The 23,596-nt window shown below is 42.5% G+C and overlaps 2 protein-coding genes across 2 annotated transcripts in view; one reads left to right on the top strand and one right to left on the bottom strand.

Moving 5' to 3' along the window:
* The first annotated feature begins 1,286 nt into the window (after window positions 1-1,286).
* On the top strand, window positions 1,287-12,425 carry mmd (monocyte to macrophage differentiation-associated). Its single transcript, XM_063214027.1, has 7 exons — window positions 1,287-1,662; window positions 3,621-3,702; window positions 6,554-6,714; window positions 7,501-7,575; window positions 8,177-8,278; window positions 8,433-8,502; window positions 11,602-12,425. Exons 1-7 carry the CDS (start codon window positions 1,637-1,639, stop codon window positions 11,803-11,805), a joined length of 720 nt encoding a protein of 239 aa, XP_063070097.1. The 5' UTR covers window positions 1,287-1,636; the 3' UTR covers window positions 11,806-12,425.
* A 5,328-nt stretch (window positions 12,426-17,753) lies between these two features.
* Window positions 17,754-23,596, bottom strand: part of hlfa (HLF transcription factor, PAR bZIP family member a) — an 18,370-nt gene continuing 12,527 nt past the window's right edge. Inside the window, exon 4 of the mRNA XM_063183446.1 lies at window positions 17,754-21,856. Coding sequence (XP_063039516.1) covers window positions 21,641-21,856 — 216 coding nt within the window. The 3' untranslated portion in view covers window positions 17,754-21,640. The remainder of the gene's footprint in view (window positions 21,857-23,596) is intronic.

Below are 23,596 nucleotides of genomic sequence, written 5' to 3'. Positions count from 1 at the left end.
TCATGCTATTGCCTTTACATAATTATTACAATTCATTTTATTTTGCTCATCCCGTATGTAATTCATTCTTGGTTATATTTCATCTTGTTATAATTTTCAAAAAAAATCTGCAAAAATCAATAATCGTGATTAATAATCGTGATTATGATTTTGACCAAAATAATCGTGATTATGATTTTTTCCATAATCGTGCAGCCCTATTGAGAAGTATACTGCTGAGTGGGGGCGGGGCTTAGTTCCCATTGGGGGGCATTAGTCTATTAAATTTTTCAATACTAAGAGGGGCGTTGGCAGGCTTATAATAAGATCAATGTGGTGTTGGAAGGCTTGTGATGAGGTCAAGGGGGCGTTTTTTCAAAAAAGGTTGAGATCCACTGCACTAGACCTTGGCATAGCCTAGCGGTTAAGTATCCAGTTAAGTTTGTGTTACCTAATGCTGAATGAGTTGGTGTTATATAACAGTATTACTTACTCAGGTAGAAAACACCTACCAGTCTATTATGTGGAGGTGCAAAAGTGGTTGTGGTGCTTAGGCTACTCCTTAGCTTGATCAGGTTATCGCTAGGCATAAACAGAGTAAGCAGAGCGCGAATAGGGCCATAACCACTTTGCCCCCAAAATTTTTATTATTACATAATAACAAATGTAATTATACAGTATTATTGTTATGCAATTGTTATTATTGTTATTACTATTGATGTCTTTGTTATTATTTAATTATGTAGGGGCCTCTTGACCAGTTATGCTTAGGGCCTCCAAAACCTTAGCAGCTGCCCTGTATCTTTTTCTTTCAAAATAAGCACAACATAGTTAGCCTATTGTATGCTATTATTTTGATATTATTTATGATAAATCTATTTCCCTTTTCACACAACAATATTATGAAAAAATCCCAATTTGGTTAACCAGCTCTGCCGTTGCAAAGGACAATCTGATTTTGCTTTATTAAGCAGAGGCTTTAATGATAATTAAATTACACGTGGTTATATTGTAGGCTTTTATTCAGCAATTGTGCCTGAATTACAACACACGGGTATGCAGGTACACGCTCCACATTTAAGCGTAGGCCTACATTTTGTCATTTTCATTCAATATTAAGAGCATCAGGTTGAAATTCCTATCTATTTTCGTCCCTCCCCCATCGAAACCGTCACAAAAGACAGCTGAAACAGAACTGCTGTTGCGTGAAGCGACTCTTATTGGTCAGAAGCGCTGACGCACCTGGCATTCAGCTCTGTTATTGGGCATTGTAACTGTCATTCAACTGATCATTTTGGCATAAAAATTACAACTTTAGGTTGCTGTTTGGAGGACATCAGGAACATGAAGTCTAGCGACATGGCGTGGGTGGTTGCCAACGCGGTGGTAGTTGCGAGTCGAACCTATCACTTCATTGAAGCATAGCCAGCTTCAATTGCAGGAATGCTTTTGAGGAAACGATTGAAATAGTGCCTTACCGATTTTCCTGTACAAGAACCTTTTGGGGAAGAATGATTGAATTGCCAATCTAACTGATACACGACAAAGCTCAATTCGCTCGCTAGCTTACCAATTTGCCTTCATTATTTTCCTCTTTTGATTAATTTATACACAGAAACCTCGAAAGTCATTTGATCTAGCAGTTGCAGATATCACAATGAAGAGAGCAAATAGCTTTCAGAGGTAAGTCCCTCTTAACTCTCCGCTCATCTTCCAAGACCACGTCAAGACAATTGAGGACGTGTGCGAAATGTATGACATAACAAAGTTAATTTGTTTCGTTTTCATTGATCTGTATTGTTGTACGGTCAGAGGTGCGACAGAGTATCCTACGCGGATGTTCTATGCACACTTGTAACAATGTTTCTTGTAACGTTGAAGCTGATACAGCTGTGTTGATTTGCTCTGAACCATCGTCGTCGCCATGTTTGTCTTGACGTGCATTGGCATCTGGGCTCCTTTATGACTCACAACTCCATGACAGCCCCACTGAAGGATGCCTTTATCTAGGCAGCGAGTTGGCTCGTGTGTCCTTATGATGTTATTACTACAAACGAGCAGTATGGGAAGTTGTCTCGTCCATAGCCTGCATCTGTGTGTCTGCTACACCACTGTCATACGAATGAAGATGCGCTGGGCGGCGTCCCCTGTAGACCCCTGCCCAGATGATGTAGGCTACACATTAGCTTGTTACTTCCTGGCACTGCCAACACACTTCTTGCTGTTTTGCTTATGTTGCGGGTTTGTTGTTGCCTGCTGCACGAGAGCGACGGGGGTAGAACTAGTGAATTACAGACATTAGACTACATTGCATTATGCCTGATTGACAGCGGATGGAGTAGTTCACTCACAAGCGCCCCCTCCCCTCCATCCTCCAGAAGTGGTTCGAAAAAGAAAATAATGTAGAAGCTTTGCACTGCAGTGATCAATATATCCCAGCATGGCATACTGATTATGATAACAATATATTGGGAAAATGTATAATCAGAATCAACGGTCTAAAATGGATTCATTGTCAGTTGGGTAGTGAATGGGTGTGAGTGATCATCACTTACCTGGAGGGTTCTGCTGCAATAACCTAACCTAGGGTCTCCCCTCTCGACTTCCTCTGTGTTATTTATCCCCCTAAGATGTCCTCTTTTGACATGATACAGATGTTGTTTCAAATGTGTTGATGCAAGTGTCCAAAATGGACTCATCTGTATTACATTTAACAGTGGCAGTGAGTGTCACTATTATTCACCTACCCAGATGTGGTTGTGTCGCAATAGCCTACTCTAACCCAGGGTCCCCGCCTTGCCTTTTGTCATTTATCTTCCCAAGAATACCGCTTTTGACATGTTTTGGCAATATACAGATGCTGTTGTTATGTGTTGAGAATGTTGAATGAGAATCAAGCATCCAAAATTGAGTGGCATTACATGTAAGTGGGCAGCGGATCTTTGTGAATTTTTACCTGTGTGGTAAATGCTTCTCCCTATGCTGCAATATTCCAACCTAGGGTCACCTTCTTGTCTTAGGGTCATTATAATCTTCCTCTTTTGTGTGACACTAATGTTTGTGTGGGAGAATGTTGAATCAGAAACAAGCCTCCAAAATTGACTTGTATGTGGGTTCTGCTGCAATAACTTAATCTAACCTAGGGCCCCCTCTTGCCTTGGGTTAATCATTATCCTAAGACATGACAATTATGTTTATTTTGGCATGACAATGATCGTTCTATGTTGAAAATGATGAATCAGAATGAAGTCTCCAAAATGGAGTCCTTAGCATTACATTGCTATTTAGGCAGTGAATGTTTATAACTATTCACTGACTTGAGCTGCCATGCTGCAATACTCCAACCTTGGATACACCTCTTGCCCTTTGTTATTTATCTTCCTAAGATGCTCTATTTTGATAAAGATGATGAAGATGAGAACATGATAAAGATGCTTACTACATTGGCCAGGGCAGGGAATGCCTGTTTTGACATGGTAAAGATTCAGTTTGAAATGCTGTGTTGAAAATGTGGATTTAGAATCAAGTGTCCAAAATGTACTCATTGGTAACATACTACATTTACCAGGGCAGGGAATGCTTTGTGACCTGTGTGGTGTCTGCTGCAAGTCTCTAACCTAGGGTCCCCCTCTCACCTTCAGGTTCATGAACAGTCGAGCCGCAGCCAACTGCCGGTATCAGCCCACCTGCTACGAGCATGCTGCTAACTGCTACACACACGCGGTAGGCGGCCAAGAATGCTTTAATGGCAATATCATGTTGCCAGTCCTTCCTTTCACTGTTGACGTCTGCACAGATGACTTGAATGGGTTGTAATCAAATACGCTGTTATTTTACAATTTATTGTTTTGACTAGCTCTGGTTTACACGTTGATATGATCCACGGCACTTACTGTTTCTTATTTTAAACACAACATTGAGATGTGTTATATGCGTGATAATGATATCCATGACACTCATTATTTGTGATTGAAAACACAACATTCAGATTTTTGTGTACATGATGACGACGACATCCATGGTGCTTGTTATGTCTGATTGAAAACACAACATTCAGATTTTCTGTGTAGATGATGATGATATCCATGACCATGACACAAATTAGTTCGGAAAAAACTCCCCCACAAGATTCAGAGTTATTATGCACATGATGATGATGATGATGATGATGATGATGATACAAGAGTAGAGAGTTACTTGTGCACAATCCCTGGTGCTGAACAAAGAGATTACGTATTTTTTGAAAAAAGGTTCGCACACTCCTTTTGGATTTTTTCTTCTTTAAGTTATTTTTTCTTCTTTTTATTCATTCATTCATTGGCAATGATGTTTCGACCTCTCGGTCTTCCTCAGATTCCAGGAGGAAGACTGAGAGGTCGAAACGTCATTGCCAATGAATGAATGAATGAATAAAAATAAGAAAAAATCCAAAGGAGTGTGCGAACCTTTTTTAAAAAAAATAGATGATGATACAAGAGCCATAGCCAAACTGGTGTACAATTAGGAGCCATGTCAGGGTTACAGATGATGAAGTCCGCTAAATTCAATAGCAGCAGAAGACTAGAGTAAAGACAAGAGGCCTATAGAGACATAGTGTAAGAGCCCTGAGACCAGGCCTCGGCCGTGGCTCAAACAATTAGGGCATTGACTCTAACCCCAAGGACCCGGGTTTGATTCCAGCCCGAGGTCATGTCCTTTGAACCCCCCCATCTCTCTCTCTCTCTCCCACTCGCTTCTCGTCACCATCTTTACACTGTCCTGTCAAGTAAAGGCATAAAAGTCCCTAAAAAAACAATATTAATAATAAACCTGACCTACTGTATAAGAGGCACAAGAGACCCACCTGACTATGAAGTAGTAAAGCCATTGTGGTTCTGGATATAAACTGATGTACAGAGGGGTGAATTTGTAAGCACCTCGCCTCGGTTCTGCTTCTCTGGTCCTGAGGGGGATGTGTGTGGTGCGTAAAGTTTATTTGTGACCAAGCAGAGGAATGCAGTGTGACCCGTGTGAACTCCATCATGACGTGGGCCCGTTCTTTTTTCCCTTTTTTTTGCCGGCCCTCAGCACTTTGAGAGCTGCGTGGTGATTGTTTGAGCGGCTGAAAATGTTGGTCGGGCTCCTGGGGCCATGTTTTCCTGTGTACCTATCAACAGTGATGTGATCTGTGTTTTCAAATTAATAGATAAGTGTAGTGCTTTTGGCTGCGTTCCAACTGGCTGAAAAACTTTTTTGAAGGTGTGTGTGTTTGTGCGTGTGCTTGAGAGTGTGTATGTGTGTGCACGTGCGCATGATTGTGTGTCAGAGTAAACAAAAAGTGTTGCTTTAATAGAAACATACGCTCTTAATTTGGATAGACATTGAACAGCAACCTGGCATCGCTTCTTTTAGCATAGCTGGCATAGCTATTTATGATGCATCAAATGGGCGCAGTAGGTTTTGATGCAAATGCATGGCAGTGTCAGCTCTTAGTCAACGTTGTAGGACTCGTGAAAGGTTTGGTAATACTGTAGTTTTTCATGCTTAGGATGTCATGTTGACAATACAGTATGCCATTAGGATTAAACAAAACATAGGTGTGTGTGTGTGTGTGTGTGTGTGTGTGTGTGTGTGTGTGTGTGTGTGTGTGTGTGTGTGTGTGTGTGTGTGTGTGTGTGTGTGTGTGTGTGTGTGTGTGTGTGTGTGTGTGTGTGTGTGTGTGTGTGTGTGTGAGAATTGGCTGAGGTCTTCGGGTCAGAATCGAACCCAGGTCGAATGGTCTGGTGTCTCAACTCATTGAGCCACCGCCATTCCTGTCAACTTTGAGCCACCAAAAAATTCCCATATTTTAAGCCTAAATTCAGGACATTTTCAATAGGCCAAATCCCGACAGTCAATGAGACGACAGGGACAGATCGGACAGTGCATTCTTATCTGCTTTTCTCAACAGTCTGCGTGCGAAGCCAGTGCCGTCTAAAATCCCCCTACAGCGCACATTTTATAGGAGCATACAGCGTGAAAATCAATGAAATATGAGTTTCTCCTTGTTGTTCTATCACTAAAGTTGTCTGGGCCTGTGCAAAACTTTGTGCTGGTGCAGGTTGTGATTAGGTCAAGCGCACGATTAGCTATTCCGAGGCTTGTGCTTATTATTATGTACAGCGTTGTAAGAAATCTAACTGACTTGTTTCAGCAAGTGGGCGCACACACGCCTACGGAGCTTGAGGGTGACGGCTCGTAGCCTATTTTCACAGAGCTTGAATTCTTGGTGGCATATCTGGCATACAATTCTGGCAGGTAGCTTGATAATCAAGGCACTCTCCTCTCCACAAGTAGGCCTAGAGGGAGTGTGGCTCGTCCGGCTAACTGACAGGGCCGTGGGGATAATTTCTGGACCAGGTGTGTTTTTTGATAATGTGAAAAATCTGGATATTTTGTGGGAAAATACCAATTCAGGAAGATATCGACATACCATAGCCTGATAAACCAGACTAAATGCGGGTGGCGCTGGTTCACCAGGCTAGACATACCCCTTTTTGACTAATGCCAAATCTGTGGTCTCTAACCCCTCTCATCCCTGGTGTGTGCTCTCCAGCTCCTCATCGTGCCAGCCTTTGTGGGCATGGCCCTGCTCCACCGGCTATCGGACGACCGCTGGGAGAAGATCACGGCCTGGGTGTACGGCATGGGCCTGTGCGCCCTCTTCCTTGTCTCCACCGTCTTTCACATCATCTCATGGAAAAAGAGCCACATGAGGTGGGCACTTTGATTGATCAATGAATGAATGAATGAATGAATGAATGAATGAATGAATGAATGAATGAATGATTCTATAGTCACCACACAACTAGGCTGGTGGAGTTAGTCCTCAGTACAGCATCAAACGGGTTCCAATGTTGTTTTTAAAAAAGCTTTCAAAACTCAACAGACATTTCAATACCATTTTTTCCCAGAGTGCATAGAGTCTAAGATTAACATACTCAAGAATTCTCAAGGTTGATAACTGTGGATATGAAACCGTCCTCACCTTCTCCTCACATTTGCCCACTTCTCATTTCCTTCTATTACCAATACTTCATATCAGTTCATAGGTATCAGAAATGTTAGACAACTACTGCATTTGTGCATAGTTGCTCTTACAAAGAACCCAAGCTGCACTTGTTGAGATGTTCAGCAATATATTCTTCATAGTTGACCTTATCCAACCAACCAGATGAGATTGGGTGCCACAAGTATTTCACAGTCATTACGAAAGACTTGTCATGAGACTCACTCTCCTTTCTCTTGCATGCTCACTGAAACCAGACACCCACCTTGTAGGCTCTTACTGCAGATGCTCCCGTCCACGGGCCTATTCACTCTTTGCTGAAAACACTCAATTATATCATGACAACATTGCTATGACAATGCAAGGAATCTAGGGTAACCTACTCAGACTTGGTAATTACCGTTTTGGTGACATTAAGGTGATAAGAGAGGCTCTGCGCTAAGGGGTTAAATGGCAGTGGTTTTACTAATGGCTGGCAACTCTTTGCGTTACAGGAACGTGGAGCACTGTTTCCACATGTGCGACCGTGTCGTCATCTACTTCTTCATCGCTGCCTCCTACACACCCTGGTGAGTGGGCTGGGAAGGATTATGATTCCATGACCATGGGCCCCGGGGCCAAGCAACAAGAAGGGCCCCCCTCAATGGGTGTTGATAGTTCACTAAGTGATTCAGGGTTTTAGGCCAGATGTGAGTGTTTATGTTGTTGGGGAGTGGGGGGGGTTTGCCCAGAGAAAGTCTGAAAATGCAGTTGTTATTAAAAGTGTGTTTTTAACGTAATGTGATAATGCAAATATAGAGGGTAAAGGTTCACGACCCCCTTTATTTGATTTTCAATTTTTATTATAGACTCATAGTAGGGTCCGTGTCATAGATCGAAAGAAATTAAATAATACGAAGCCTTGATAGGCACTTGATTAGTATTTTTATTGAAGACTATGAAAATAACATAAAATGTATTCATGAAACATGAATAGATTAATATTAATCCAATTGTGTTATAAAGTAGTTGCAGTATGAGTGAGATCATTTAACTGCATTCTGGTGGACTGCAGTCATAATCTTATGCAGTCGTTCTCTCTCTCTCTCTCTCTCTCTCTCTCTCTCTCTCTCTCTCTCTCTCTCTCTCTCTCTCTCTCTCTCTCTCTCTCTCTATGTCCGTGTCATGAAGGTTGAATCTGCGTGAGCTGGGTCCTCTGGCGAGTCATATGAGGTGGTTTGTCTGGTTGATGGCCGCTGCAGGGACTATTTATGTCTTCAACTACCATGAGAAGTGAGTTGGTGGTGGCTGACCACACGGTTGATGTTATCTTTCTTAGTGAATTGTGCATTTGTATTGTGGTTCCTTTTTCCATTCACTACTACACTGTTCTGTTTCACTGCTGGTTTGCATGAATCTCACATTAGTATTATCTTCCGTTTTGCAGGTACAAGCTGGTTGAGTTGGCCTTTTATCTGACGATGGGATTCTTTCCTGCTTTGGTGGTGACCTCAATGGTATAGTATCTATCTGATGAAGACTTTGTCTTTTCTTGCTTTTGCCTCACTGACAAAATTCCTTGTAGTGACGAACACAAAAGTGTTCACTGTAACACTGCGTGGGTGCTTAAGCCATTTAAAAAGAAGCTTCAGCTTGCGTTGCAGGACTCTAGAGATAACTGCATTCATACAATAGCTGACCTTCCTTAAAAGTCTGTCTTAAAGGAACGATGACGTTCTCAGAAGTTGGCAAAAAAAAAAAAATTGCTAAGCAACACCCTGTGAGATTTCCGTAGTCATCAAGAATTTTGCATTGTGCTTACTTCACAAAAGAGAAGTTTCATTAGGTATTGACATCAGGGGGTTCTTTTTTTCTTGTTTGCCCTTGGAGGTTGTGTTTGAAAGTGAGGACCTGAAATTGAAACAACTGTCGTCTGCACCGCGGCTTAATCAGACAAATCCCATTACGACTTGGCAGCATTTCTGGCAGCAAAAAAACTAGTTAATAATAGCCCGGGCCGAATGGCCTAAGGCGCAGCTTTGAGCGCTTTGAATGGAGACGCAGCATGCAATGTTCTACGCTGCTGCTAGATTAAGGCTTAATCCATTTTGGAGGCTCTCCGCCCTCTCCACTGGGATCACATGTAAACTTGGGGAAAGGTACGGGATGGGACGGGTGGACACACCGTAGTAGGCACTAGAGCTATTCATATCTGATGCGTGATGTCGTCATGTCATGAAACTATTGATCTTCACAATATTAGTGTTTTGAATATTGTGGTGCATTGGGATCCATGGCTTGATATGCCTGGTATAACGATGTGAATAGTTGTGTGTACTTCGACTTTTTTTTTTCTCCGCACACCTCAGCTGGCAATTGCCTGATGAAGGTCTAGTACCGCAACATTGTTTATTAAAGAAAGAACAGCGAAATGGTCAGTGTGCGGGAGTTTCTTTAAGAAATAGTTGTGTGTACGCCTCCAGGGGCCTGCACTACGAAGCAGGGTTACGGGTTACTTCGAGAGTAACTTGGTCACGTGCAGTGTAACTTCCCGATTAACCCATACTACGAAAGGTGGATATGTTTGACGCGAGGTATGCTACCATGGCAATTTACTCTACACCTCAAACCTGGCATTGGCCGTTTATGTTCTTCGTTTAGTTGGCGTTGAACTACTCTCTGGCTGAAATGTCAAAACAGATTGGTCCAGGGAGTGAGGATCATTCAGCAGCGTGAAGGCGCAGAGCAAATCTCAAAATTCTTCCACCCCTTCTGATGAACCTTCAGTGAAATCAACACTCACATATTAATACACAATCATGTGCGATAGCAGAGTTGGTTGGTAATGCCCTGTCACTTCATACTTTGCATGGACACGGCCAATATATAGTTTTGTTGGTGGAGGCTGGGCATCTGGTAATGTTGATTATTAATATAATAATTAAGATGAAAATAATTTAAAGGTTAATATTCACCAGTGAATATTCACAATTCGCAATTCAGCGAATAAAAAGACAATTAAACTGTGCAGCAGGCGCGGGCACACCTCCAGGAGACGTGAAGAAGTGGCTGCACATGATTGCAGTAGGGCTGTAACGATATTGTATCGAACCGAGAAATCGTGATGCACAGAGTCACCATACTGTATCGCGATACAAGGAGGCAGTATCGTGATGCGCCCTTTTAACGTTTGATACCCATCAGCCCAGAAAACAATTGATATGAAGTGATAGTGCTTCCAAGCATCATCATTATTTTATACAGTAGAAACTTTTAAAAACTATTAGTGGCCTCTTGTAACCTATTTTACCTATACACTATCATAGTTTCTATTCATAAAGGTTATAATGGCAAATGTGAAATCGTGGGGTGTATCGAACCGTAGGTCATGAATTGTGATACAAACCGAATCGTGAGTTGAGTGTATCGTTACAGCCCTAGATTGCAGTATTTAAAATAATCTTGGTTAATAGTTTTTTTATTTTATGCATGTAATGAAACAAGTTAAGGTAGCCTACCAAACAAAATGTTGGGATGAAGGCTGCACATTTTCGGCCAAGTGAAATTTAAACAAATGGCCTAGTTATCGTTGCGCGTCTCTTTTCATTTCTCAGCATTCCAGTTTAATGATTGACAGCAGTTGCCCTGCTACTGCATGAACATGCAGATACACCGGTTTAGGCACCTCGGGGTAGACAAACCAACATCTAAATCACACACCTGCAAACTCGTCACCTTTTGGTGACAGTCACCTTTTTCCCGGCCAATTCACGTGAATAGAAATAGAACCCCCGCTGTACACTGTCACCTTTTTTTTTCTTTGACGAGTTTGCAGGTCTGAAAATCAGCGTTGCAGTACGGGTTAACCCCGGTCAAGGTAGTCAGGTTTTGTCACCCCCGGTTTACCAAGTTAACCCTGGGTTAGTTCTAGGTAGGCTGAACTCTGTTCGCAGTACAGGCCACAGTACACCTTTTCAGACAGAGATGGACTGAAGCCATGAACATGGTGTGAAGAAATGTCATAAGGTGGGCACATATCATTGAACACTAACAACACTGGCCCACAAAATACTAAAGATCTTAACACTGCAGTAATAGCAATTGCATCTAAACACTTACCTGATTTGAAAGCACGATGCAGCCATATTAATCCCAACATTACCATGTCTGTGAAAATTAATGAAAGGTTGATGACGAAAAAAATAACATGCAGTTATACAGTATTTACAACAAATTGTTGTAAATACTGTATAACTGCATGTTTTTTTTTGTTACAATGTTACCCCAGTTGCTTGTTTTTTTCCATGTTGATTATGATGATGGGCAACATTCAAGTGAGATAAAGTTTGATTACAGAAAAGTGCCTCATCCTGTGCTCTTTATATTGGCTATTGGAATATTTGTTCCCTGCAGTTGTACTTTTTTCAATGTTCATAACAAAAGACAAAACAATCATAGGCAACACTCCAATGAGAATCAGTGTGATTACAGTTCAGAGCCTCATCATGTGCACTCTCTCTTCTTCGCTTTCTCTCCACCCCTCTCCTTGCTTTCTCTCTCTCTCTCTCTCTCTCTCTCTCTCTCTCTCTCTCTCTCTCCCTCTTCTCACCCCACAGAACAACACGGACGGCCTGCACGAGCTGGCTTGCGGTGGCCTGATCTACTGCCTGGGGGTCTTCTTCTTCAAGTCGGACGGGGTTATCCCGTTCGCCCACGCCATCTGGCACGTGTTTGTGGCGCTGGCGGCGGCCGTGCACTACTACGCCATCTGGAAGTACCTCTACCGGACCCCCGAGGCCGAGGAAATCAGGGAGGCCTGATCGCGGGATCGGGATCGGGCCTATTGCTCCACATCTCTTCTGCCTCAATCTTCTCTCTTTCTCCTTTTCTTCTCTTCTTCTTCTCCTCCTTTTAACTCCGTCTCTCCTCCTCCTCATCCTCTCTGGGATAATCTTCTATCCTTCATTCCCTCAGCTCTGCTGACAGCAGAGGGCAGTGTGCTCTTATCGGTACTCTCACTCCTGCATCTCCTCTCCTCCCTCCTCCTCTGCTGTAGTCCTTCATCTATTGTATAGACGAATTAGTGGTACAGCCAAACTGTGCAGACCTGTACAGAGTGCATGCCTCCCTGCTTGGCGTCGGCACCAGTGATTGGTAGAAGACATGTCAACGTGGTGGCGCTGATGTGTACTCTGCCCTACAAAAGCAAAGTGCAGTAACTACACATTTTGTCTTTATCTTGTGACAAAACCTCATGGCCCAATTGTGACCCATTTTAGAGATATTGCTACGTCAAATTTGCAGTAAATACAATATCTAAACTAATACAGAGGCTTTGAAGGCATTTTTCCTGTTGGCGTAGTTACTGCACTTTGCCTTTTTAGGGCAGTATTGTTAAGAGATCACTGCTGCAGAGATGCTTCATTAGGAACTTGTTAGGAACAATTAGAGGTGCTCCGATTGCTCGGCTGCCGATCATGACCGGCCGATAATGGCCAAAAATAGCCTGATCGGTGATCGGAAAAACATGCCGATCAAAAAACCGATCGAGAGATATTAAATTCCTCACGCAACCATTTGCCTTTACACCTGGCGCTGCATGTAGGCGCTGGCTCTGCACAGCTGCAACTGCACCAAAAGAAGGCATCTTTGCATGTCTATAACTTTTCGCCATTCCCCCCTTCATTTCCACCATTCATAACCATATCTGCATCAACAATGATCTGATTTTCCGATCCATGCGCCGTTTACCTGAGTGACAATGTAATTTGCGATTGAGTACTCGCCAGTGAGCCATGTTACGTTATAACCTGTGTAGTTGCCTTGGTCAGCACGCGACAACTTCACGTTGTCAGCACAAACATGTCAATTATTGTTTTCAAAGTTGTAATTGGCAGTCAGTCGATTAGTTTGATAGTCACACCAAACGGCGACAGATGTGGTTAAAACTTGAGAGAGAGATTCAGAACGGTAGTGGAGCACTGCAACTGTGGACGGTGACAGAGAGGGGAGGGGCTCTCCTCACGAGGCTGCTCATTTAAAGCGACAGGTTGTTTTTTTCTCGTATGTGGAAGACTATTTGATGTAATGTTTCAGTTTCAATTCAATCTTAAATAGTTTAGTTATTCTATGCAATAACTTATACATTGATTAATACTGTAGACTGTATTACCAACACTAGTCTGAAAGATAATAATAATAATAATAATAATAATAATAATAATAATAATAATAATAATAATAATAATAATAGCCTAATAATAGACATGTGCAAATTAAGATTGATTGGTTTATGGGCAGAAATGGTATTCAATAAGGATAATTAATAGGCTATTAAAAAAATAGGAAATCATTTTTGTGATCGGCAATGATCGGTAATCGGCAGATAAAGATTTTTGGTGATCGGTATCGGTGATCGGACCCAAAAAATGGTGATCGGAGCACCTCTAGGAACAATGTTTTCCTCCCCCTCCTCCTTATCTGCTGGACTCTCCTTTCTCCTCTCCTCTCCTCTTCTCCTCTTTTCCTCTCCTGCTTTCTCTATCTGTCCTGCGGCACCTCCTCCTATGCTCATCAGTAGATATAGTAGGCCTCACATGCAGTAGTACAGGGTTCCGTTGCTTCCTACACACTGGGCCAGACTTTGCTGAAGAAACTAAAACTAACAATGGACAGAAAATGACAACAACAACAAAAAAGTTTACGAGTACAACCGTGTATTGTTTACCATCTTTGAAGCAGCTGGGTTAACAGCACTCACACAGTTGTAGTAGCCGCTGAAAGGATCACTTTTTTTTCTTTTTCTTTCTTTCTTAAGAAAAAAAGCTCATGTCTGTCTTGGTATGAATGATAAGGGGAAGGAGTCTCTTCCCATGTGTTTTGTGCTGAAACCCACTTGGGGGGTTCAAAATGGCTATATGTGGTGGTATATAGTCAGTGTTTTTGAGGCTATTTGATATCACATCTTTCTATTGCGAAACATTCCATGGCAAGTATCACGCACAGGGATTTTTAATCAAAACATTTTCTAGTTATCACTCCATACCAACACTGGAATGTTGGGTCTGGAGCTCTCTCTGTCATGATCATAACTGCGATCATGCTTATTATATCTACTCACTTTAACATATCGGCTAAAGATCATTCACATCGACGTTTTGGCTCTTTGGTGCAGTTTTTGTACGGTGGTGTTGTCTGTACTGTCTCTCGAGCAGTATTTTGAAAGTGCTGACTTTCATATTTTTTTCCAAGGCGCTTTTGTAACGCGAAGAACCACTTATATTTGATATCTATGACGTTTCTTTTGTTTGTTTGTTGAGTAACTCTCGCCATTGAGCAGCTTGTATTGTTTCAAAGGCCCCAGAGTAATCGTGTTGAATGTGATGATGTTCTTTTGTTTTTCTATTTCTAACCGATATCGGAATGCGATTCATTCTGTGACTGGCTGTACCCTGTGATGCTTAATTTTGTGAAGTGCACAAGTATCATTAATGATAAAAAAAAGAGGAACGGATCAAAAGTACAACCTTTTTTATCGCTAGCATTTCACAATTTTTTTCCAAATATCAGCGATCAAAACATTGCTGCCACTCTTCCCATCTCACCTGTGCTTATTGTGAGTGCACATTCACCTCTCCTCTTGCTTGAAATTGTTTGCTGCAGATGCACAGCAACAGAGAGTTCAGTGCTTTCACAAATGCCTCACCCCAAAAAATAGACTGCTTGCTTGAAAGGGTGCGTGAATCATGGTCAAAGTGTATGTGTCTGTGGGTGTGTGTGTGTGTGTGTGTGTGTGTGTGTGTGTGTGTGTGTGTGTGTGTGTGTGTGTGTGTGTGTGTGTGTGTGTGTGTTGTGTGTGTGTGTGTGTGTGTGTGTGTGTGAGTGTGTGTGTGTGTGTGTGTGTGTGTGTGTGTGTGTGTGTGAGAGAGAGAGAGATAGAGAGAGAGAGAGACAGTGTGTGTGTCTGTGGGGAAGCAGATTAAAAAAAAGAAACAAAGAAGGAGGAGAAATGGACCGGGACCTAAGTGAATCATTCTTTCATCCGTGAGCACTGTATTGTCTGTGTCTTATATCGGCAGATTTGAATCATGTACAGTTGACTTGCAGAAAAGACAACACTGTGTCGTGTTGCACTGAAATGGACTGGACTGGACTGGACTGGACTGGACCCAAGGCCTGCCATCATCTGTACGATGTGGATCATTAACTTTGATGGGCAGGACACTCTGACTAAAAACCAACAAATGTGGCCAGTGTTTTGAAATATCACGAATTTTAAAACTTGACCTTGGAATCCAAAGGTGTTGAAATCATCATGAATCTGGTTTCAAACAAGGCCTTCATACTCACACACCGTGTGGCCAGTATGATTAATGCTTAGTGTTTTAAACTGCATGTTGGTTGGTTAAATGTGTGCTTTTGTCTGAGTGCAAGCGCTTCGTTTTTCTCCTCTGTGTGAGCACAGAATTACAAAAAGGGGTCCTGATGATGATGATGATGATGATGATGATGATGATGATGATGAATTTTGATAAATGTGAGTATTTAAAGCACCTGGCTCCCGGTTTTGTAATATTTGTACATTCTGTTTTGGCACATAATTCTGTACTGGCCTTTTGAAAAACAAACTACATCTTCTTCTTCTAATGCTACTTCTATATTTTAAGTAACCTTATGGTGTTTTGGTGCTGTACATAAACATTTGTGTCTGATTCTGAAGATTTCATATGTGTTAATTAAAAAATAAAGCCTTGTTTGACATTCAGTTATGTAACTTGGTTGTTCTCAACGAGTTATCAAGGTAGCCCAGGTTAATCTATTTCATGACTTGATGGGCTATGACACATCTTGAAGTACTGCAGATGGTTTTGTAAGAGGACTGCATGTTTAAAGACTGCAATCTGACTGAAAGGACACTGGCAGCTATCACTTTGCTCCTCTAATGACCCCCTTTTACGCCATTAAAACCATTGAAAGGTCCTGTGCTCCTGGCTTTTACTATAGCTGTACAGGCTACGACAGAAGTACTATCCCATAGGGGAAAAAACAACTAGAGATTATGATGAGAATGTGACCTCATTGAAGACATTTTACTGCAGAAATACAAGATTTTGTTGCAATACTGAATACTATATGCAGGCCTAAACATGCAAACGACTTAATATGGAAATGGTAGCTGCTGTTCTAAAATGCTGTAGGTGAACCACTATTACTGTATATAGATACAGATCTTATAGCATTCCTATAGGATCTTCATAAATCCATTGGTGGGCGTCTTTTCCCACAAATACACAGAGCCCAAGTAATGATAGTGGTTCTGACTATCATCAGTGCGTGCGTAGACCATCGCACTGACTCCTAGTGAGGTTTAGTATTGTGTTTAAAGCTCCTCTCAATATCTAGGCCCTAAATATATAATATAATCCTAAAATATGCCTTAGGTTTTCCTTAGGAGTCTCCTCTGCTGTTTGTGGCCAGGGTAAAACCCAGACAGAGTGAAATGGCTGTAAAAACAGCTTTATTTTCATCTCCTTTGACAGGGGTTATTTATGTAGAATGTCTACATATTATCTGTCTTTTTTTTCTTAAGCACATTCAAAGGCAATTGTGTATGATAATGTGGTGTATGATAATATTTCTGTTGCTATCGTGTGAAAGTTGCTGGTGTCATTTGATCCGATGGTAGGCATCGGAGATCTGTTCATTTTGAGCATTCCATTCCTCGCCTGTCACTCACCTGCCACAGGGCCTGGGTTAAAGGTCACGTGAGACGTCTTACTGACTGGGCCCTACAAGTAGACATTCAGACCAGCCGTGAACTTTGACCTCATCCACATGCATCATTTGTGGGAAGTGTCCACTTGCCTGTTAAATAATTTACCAATGACACACACCATTCTTCATGGGGTAGTCAAACTAGTTTCTCCTGTTGCGTGAGGCTTCGTGATGCAAGCCCCGTCATCACTGATGATCAAAGATTTATTCAGTATCTCGCAAAAAGCACAACTCAAAGGTCATTATCGCAGTTGCAATCAGGATTATTAATGAGGAAAACGTCATATAAGTGTCTCTGCCTAGGTTGCCAAGTGGGGAAAGGGATTTGTTTTCTCAATGGAGACTTGGGGCCGCTGACAGCTTTGGCTGGGACAAAGACATCTGAAAGGGCCCCAAACTCAATCAATGCACCGTAATGAGCATCCAATTCTGCCGTATTGCATACCTTTTATTTGTTTCTCTATTACTAATGTAGGTCAATTTAATTCATAAAGTATGAAGTACTTCCCTCATCAATGCCAAGTTCTACAGATATGATAATGGGGCAAAGCCTTTGATTACAAGCTCCTGTCAGCTCCTGAATATGACATCAGCTGAAAAAAATAAATAAATATAATGCAGATCTTAAATATGTATTGGCCTACAGAGATAATTATGCAGAGAATATGGTAAAAAGCGGGAAAGTCTGCAGCAACTATTGCCTGCAGTGGCAAATTAGTTGTCTGTCCCTCCAAATATCCCCAGAGTACATTTACTTATGCCTCTTTCCACAGCCAGTTTTCTGGAAGGCCTACTATACAGCTTGACACAGCGCGATCCAGACGGCACTTTTTGCTTTACGATTGAGCTGTGTCGTGCCTATTCGAAAAGCAAAAAGTTGGGGCCGAGTCACGCTGTGTCGAGCTGTAGGCCTACCAGAAAAACGACAGTGGAAAAGAGGCATTAGTGACATAACCATGCATGTGATGAAAGAGAAAGAGAAACAGCCAAAAAGTAGAAACTGGAAATAGTTTATTCAACACTATATATTACAGAGAGTATGGGAGAGGCTGAGGGCTGAAACTGCATAAATATGCTTATGCCTCCATTCCATATCACAAAAAATACACCTCTATGATTCTAGTTCACCCTCCCCTGCGACAAACAGTCTCCTTGGTGTTGCCGTTAATACAATGGTCATCTACCCATGTCTGTGTGTCTTAATTCTTACTAAAGAAATGAATCTTATATGCTCGTGATGGTGAGGGGGGAGCCCTTGTTGTGAGTCTTGTTTCAGTTTTGGTGAGTTGAATTGAATTTAAAACAATGCCGGCTGTCGAGGGAACGGCTTGTGAATTGAAGGCACTGGAATACAGTTAAAATAATTGCTATTTTTATTTTATCTCTTTTATCAAGGGGCGTGAGGTAGTGGACTTAATTCCATTAAGAGGTAAAAATGGGGGATGGGGGGGACCAGTGAGACAATATTGGCTTTTGTTTCCTCCTGACAGAGGCCATCATGTGCATGTATTATCTAACAACAATTTGCCATCTGTGATACTAGGTTCTCATCTACTCATCACAGAGATGTGGCCAAGTTGCATTAGAATACCTTTTTGGTGGGCACAATAAAGAACTAAATCTAAAGCTGTATTAACCTTTTTTTTAGAAGTCACCACAACTTGCAAGTAGCAGCCACAGATATATCATGTCACTGTGGCCTAACGCTGCATGTTGGCACATTCTTCCGCTTCCCAGAGAAAAACTACACTAAAACGTTAAACTTGTTGCCCTGGTTGCATTCCATCCCTTCATTCCATAATATCTACAGATAAAGCTGTACACACCCTTAACATTGCAAAACAGTATATAACAAACATGGCTCATTTCTATAAGTGAGGGGCCTGGGCAATTAAACTAAGACCCTGTACTTGGGCCTGCTTCAGTTTCTACTGAGGCGCGAACTGTGTAAGACTGACACCTAGTGGCGTATTTAGGTACCTGACTCGTGGAAAGTTGCTTAAAACCCACAACACTGCTGACCTACGTGCTTTTCTATGGGGAGACGAGGATGCAAAGAATGGTCTCCATCCTCGTGGCTATCCACACTTGTTTTGTTTTATTCCATGGCAGAGGGGAAACTTGAGCTGTACATGTTACAGTTCCCGAGACCACAGGAGGAGGAGCCAAAAGGCGCCTCGCATCCATTCAACCCATTACCAGGGACCAGGAGTGTCAACAATAATGCCCATGTGTTTAGCTGCAGGAGCACCTAGCTTCTCAGTATATGTGTCTACCATGGCAAAAAAGTAATATCAAAACACTGAATCACATCTTTTGTATAACGCATATATATATTTTATATATGTCATTTCATATATATATATATACTTTTCTTTTATAATATTCTAGATTTTTGTGCCTTTAAAATATGTAGCCAGTATTGGATAGGAAAAATACTGTACAAAAAAGAACAACTTATAGAATAGTTTTTATATAAACATTAAATCTCTGATAACCAATATACTTTAAATCTGTGCTGTATGTTTTGGTCTGTAGTAAACAAATGAATTGGGTTAACCACAGTATTAGACAACACCATCCAACTAACGCTTCTTTTAAAAACATCTTTTACATTCAATACATTCATACAGCCATCTTCAAAGAAGGCAAACATATAGCTACAAACATGAAGAGGAGAAATAAAAGAGGACTATGTATATCTGTTGTACTGATTGACAGAACCACTCTCCTTACACATGCTCAGAGGAAAATAAAACCTCAGGAATTAAAAAAAAAAAATGAAATGAGAGTCCAAATAACAAAACAAAACAAAAAAAGATTTCACAATTTTGTTTCAGTTAGGAGCTTCTGAAAATCATGCTGAGTTATTCATTGAACCAATAATGATAATAGTAATAATAATCATTATTACAATAACAACAACAATAGTAATAAGAATGAATATCAATTAACAGTTACATTGTTTTCTCTCTCTCTCTCTCTCTCTCACTCTCTCGCTGAAAAGTTTGTGGGGTTGGGTTTGTAAGGGTAGAGAGACAGGAGAAGGATAGGAGGCAGCAGGTCCAGAAGATAGATACAGCGGGCAGCAGAAAGGACACGGAGAACACTCAGCAGGAGTAAGAAAAGATCCCACAGGGTCAGATTGTGAGACACGCTTTAGTGCAGAGGTGAGTGGAAGTAGACGATGGCTGGGTGGGGGGCGAGCGGGTGGGTGGATGGATGGATGGATGGGTGGTTGAGTAGCAGAGGGGGCTTCTCCGTCCTAACCGAAGAAGCACTCAGCATTGTGTGAAGGGAGGGACGTCTCGCTTCCCCTCCTTTAACAGAGAGGAAGCTGATTCACGAAACGACGACCAAGCCAACAGCAAAACAAACAAACAGTCATCTAATGTGCATGTGAGAAAGGAAGGAAGGAAACAGAGATGAGGTGAAAGAGGCGAAGAGGGAAAAGATTGGCGGCTGTTCTCCAAAGTGTCATCATCGCACCATCAGGATGCAGGACAGCAGGCTAAGGTATTATTGCTCCGTGATGCAGTGACAACAACGCGGCGGCTTACCCCACTCACACCAACAGCGAAAAACTCTCAGCACATATCATAGTTATTATTTATGGGTGGTGGGGGTTGACGAGGTAAGTACTAACAAAAACAATAAATGGGATGCATGAAAAAATATCTATTTTGAAGCTAGCTTAGTGTTTACATGGCTACACTTAAATACAGAGAAACAATGGAGGAAAAGAGGGTGGTGGGATACACAGCGACAGCTACATTTATCTTAAAAATCACTTTTACATACTGTACGTCACGCCCTGCCCAGCTACAGCAGACAGACTTCTGCTTTCAGGGAACAAAAAGCTCAAGGACAAAATCAGGGATGACAAAAAAGAAGACGATAGACCTGAGTGAAAGGAGATAAATTCGAGAGAAAAACAAGGAGGAGGAGGAGGAGGAGGAGGAGGAGGAGGAGGAGGAGGAGGAGAATATACATATACATATATATACATATATCTCTCCAGAAGCTGCTCTTGTGGATTGTGGAAATGACACGAGTGAGACAGGAGGAGGAGACGAGCGCTCAGTTCTGTGTGCGAAAGACGAGACTGTAGAATGGACGGGAGAGGGGATGGGATTTGGAGGTGGCTTGGGGAGTGATGGGGAAGGTATCAACAGCAGAAACCACACTGACGTTCAGCTCAACAACCATCAGGTGGCTACAGAGTAAAAGGAAAAAAAAGAAAAATAACTAACAACAACGGAAAAAAAAAAAAAACTAGGAGAAAAAAATACATCCTCTTTGCAAGTAATATATCTATGTACACGGGGAGGTGGGCAGAGAGGTCAACGGGAAAAACGACATGTGACTTCATTAAGGAAATCAAGGAGGGAACAACAACTAAAAAGGAGAGAAAAAAAGTATGTGTCAACACAAAAAGAGTACGTCAACTCCTAAATGAAGAATCCATTTTGGACAGAGAAGAGAAGGTCCACACACGACGACGATGACGACGACAAGGAGGGGGCTGTAGACGGAGCGTCCGTGCCCCGCTCCCCCTCTAACTTCTCCACTTGGGCCGGCCGGGCATAGTCCTTTGCACACCCCCCGGGGCTGGTGGTGTGGGTGTACACATAGGGGGCAAGTGGATGGTGATGGTTTTGGGGGACACCAGGGGCATGACAGAGCAGCCCATGTTTAGAAGAGGGCCTGTGGGGGTTGGCGGTATGAGGAAAGCTAGGTAGGTAGGTAGGTAGGTAGGTAGGTGTCCAGGGGCAAAGTCGTTGGTGATAGCCAGGTGGTGATGGGTGTTTAGGTAGGGCTGAGGCTAGAGGATGGGGGGTGGTGGTGGTGGAGGTGGGTCATTATAATGCAGGCTCCTGCTCACAGGGGCCCGTGGCGGGTCTCGTATTTGGACAGGACGTTCTTGCAGCGGCCCAGCTCCTTGCGTAGGTCGGCCACCTCCATGCGAAGCGCGGCGTTCTCCTTCTCCAGGAATGACGCCCGGATGGCGATCTGGTTCTCCTTCAGACGCCGCGCGTCACGCGAACGCTTGGCCGCCACGTTGTTCTTCCTACGCCGCGCCCAGTACCTGTCATCCTGAGAAAGGGAGGGGGGAGGAGGAGAGAAAGAGGGAGGAAGGGGGAAGGGGAGGATAATGGTAGAGAGAGAGAGAGAGAGAGTAGAGATTAATAAAGTTTACACAACAGAGGAACACATGACCAGAGAGTTCACTCATTCATGCATGCCAGTCCAGCGCTTTTCTAACGCCTCACCGAGTACCACACTTTCTCTATGAAGAGTTCAGCTGCAAAACCCTCTAAGTGCATTTGTGATTAGAAAAAGGTTTTATTTCAATAAAAGCAGGAAACTTCAAAAATCACCCCATATAATCTTGTTTGAACTTGACTTGCTGTACTTCACAACAACATTTAATTGGCTTTTTGATTGTGATTACTTGGTGAAAATGCAATTGATAAGGGAAATGTAAAAGATTTTCGTAATGGCTTTCAGAGGGTTTTGCATCTGAACTCTTCATATGCTCCTGCATGTGCAGTCGTTAACTACATACATCAACGATACCAGTGTGGAATTATGATGCCGTCAAAAGTCTGTCAAAAGCATCATAAACCATTTGCTAATAATGAATAATAGCACACAAAAAAGTTGAACATTGAGATTGAAATTGAGCTACTGTACCTACAGTACATAGGCCTACGTATATGGTTCATATTCTTTGGGAAAGACCAGAGAGAGAGAGGATACTGTTCCAGGAAATGACTCTCTTGCTTGCCTGGTTTGACCTTCTCTCTTGGTCTGCCACTAGGTTCTCCCAGGCCACCATGGGGGTGCATGACCTGTTAATACTTTAAGTGGCTGTGCCATTGGCACCTGGTCATGGAGTGCTATCCCTGGGCAAAACCTTACCTAACGCACTGAGGTCATGCATGGTGATCAGCCGTGGGCATATTTAATCCATCGCCACGCATGGCAGAGGCATGGGCAAACAATATGCCAAACACTGTCCATCTTTGCTTTTACCACAGCAGTTTAAAGTTTGGCAGTAAGTACAAAAAAAGAGAATGGCGTAAAGCGAAGGCAAGGAGCAGCTTAGGTGAGATTTGGCATCTTTTTAAAATCATTTCTAAATCGGACAGCCCTGGCATAGCTTCACAAAGTCATATGACTGGTCCCGCAAGCAATGTGAGATATGTTGTCATACTCTATAAGCATATCTGTCTTGTAGCTTGCAAGACATTTATACTATTCAGAGGGCAGAAAAGTTGGTGAAGATGTTTTAAAGTTGCTGAGGTGTGTGCTATAAATGTAGTTGTTGGAAAAATGTTCCGGCTTTTGCCCTCACCACCCACACAGCGCTCTCTCTCTCTCTCTCTCTCTCTCTCTCTCTCTCTCTCTCTCTCTCTCTCTCTCTCTCTCTCTCTCTCTCTCTCTCATTCCACTCCTCCTGCCTCCCTGAGAGCTTTTTATTCCCCGGCTCCCCTCAGCCCTCTCTGCCATTCTGCTGTTATGTAACGGCCTCCCAGCCGCACAGCATCAAAGCCAGTCCTGGAATGCCAGAGAAGATGGCTGAATTGAAAGGGCCGAGGGTTAGGCCGAGGGAGCAGTGTGTGTGTGTGTGTGTGTGTGTGTGTGTGTGTGTGTGTGTGTGTGTGTGTGTGTGTGTGTGTGTGTGTGTGTGTGTGTGTGTGTGTGTGTGTGTGTGTGTGTGTGTGTGTGTGTGTGACTGTGATGGACAAATAACGTTTGCCATATCTCACCTGCAGGTCTTAGGGAATGAAGACCTTGTGTGTGCGTTAATGTTTCTGTGTGTGTGTGTGT

The sequence above is a fragment of the Engraulis encrasicolus genome, chromosome 2 (genome assembly GCF_034702125.1).
Source record: "Engraulis encrasicolus isolate BLACKSEA-1 chromosome 2, IST_EnEncr_1.0, whole genome shotgun sequence".
NCBI classification, from domain to species: domain Eukaryota; kingdom Metazoa; phylum Chordata; class Actinopteri; order Clupeiformes; family Engraulidae; genus Engraulis; species Engraulis encrasicolus.
Note: the sequence above shows the minus strand (reverse complement) of the source record. Positions and strands in the feature narration are given on the sequence as shown.

Excerpts from the sequence above, each read along its gene's own strand:
- mmd (XM_063214027.1), top strand. The coding sequence starts at position 1,637 with ATGAAGAGAGCAAATAGCTTTCAGAG. Across the intron at positions 1,663-3,620 it reads AGAGCAAATAGCTTTCAGAG|GTTCATGAACAGTCGAGCCG; the intron begins GTAAGTCCCTCT and ends TCTCACCTTCAG. Across the intron at positions 7,576-8,176 it reads GCTGCCTCCTACACACCCTG|GTTGAATCTGCGTGAGCTGG; the intron begins GTGAGTGGGCTG and ends CGTGTCATGAAG.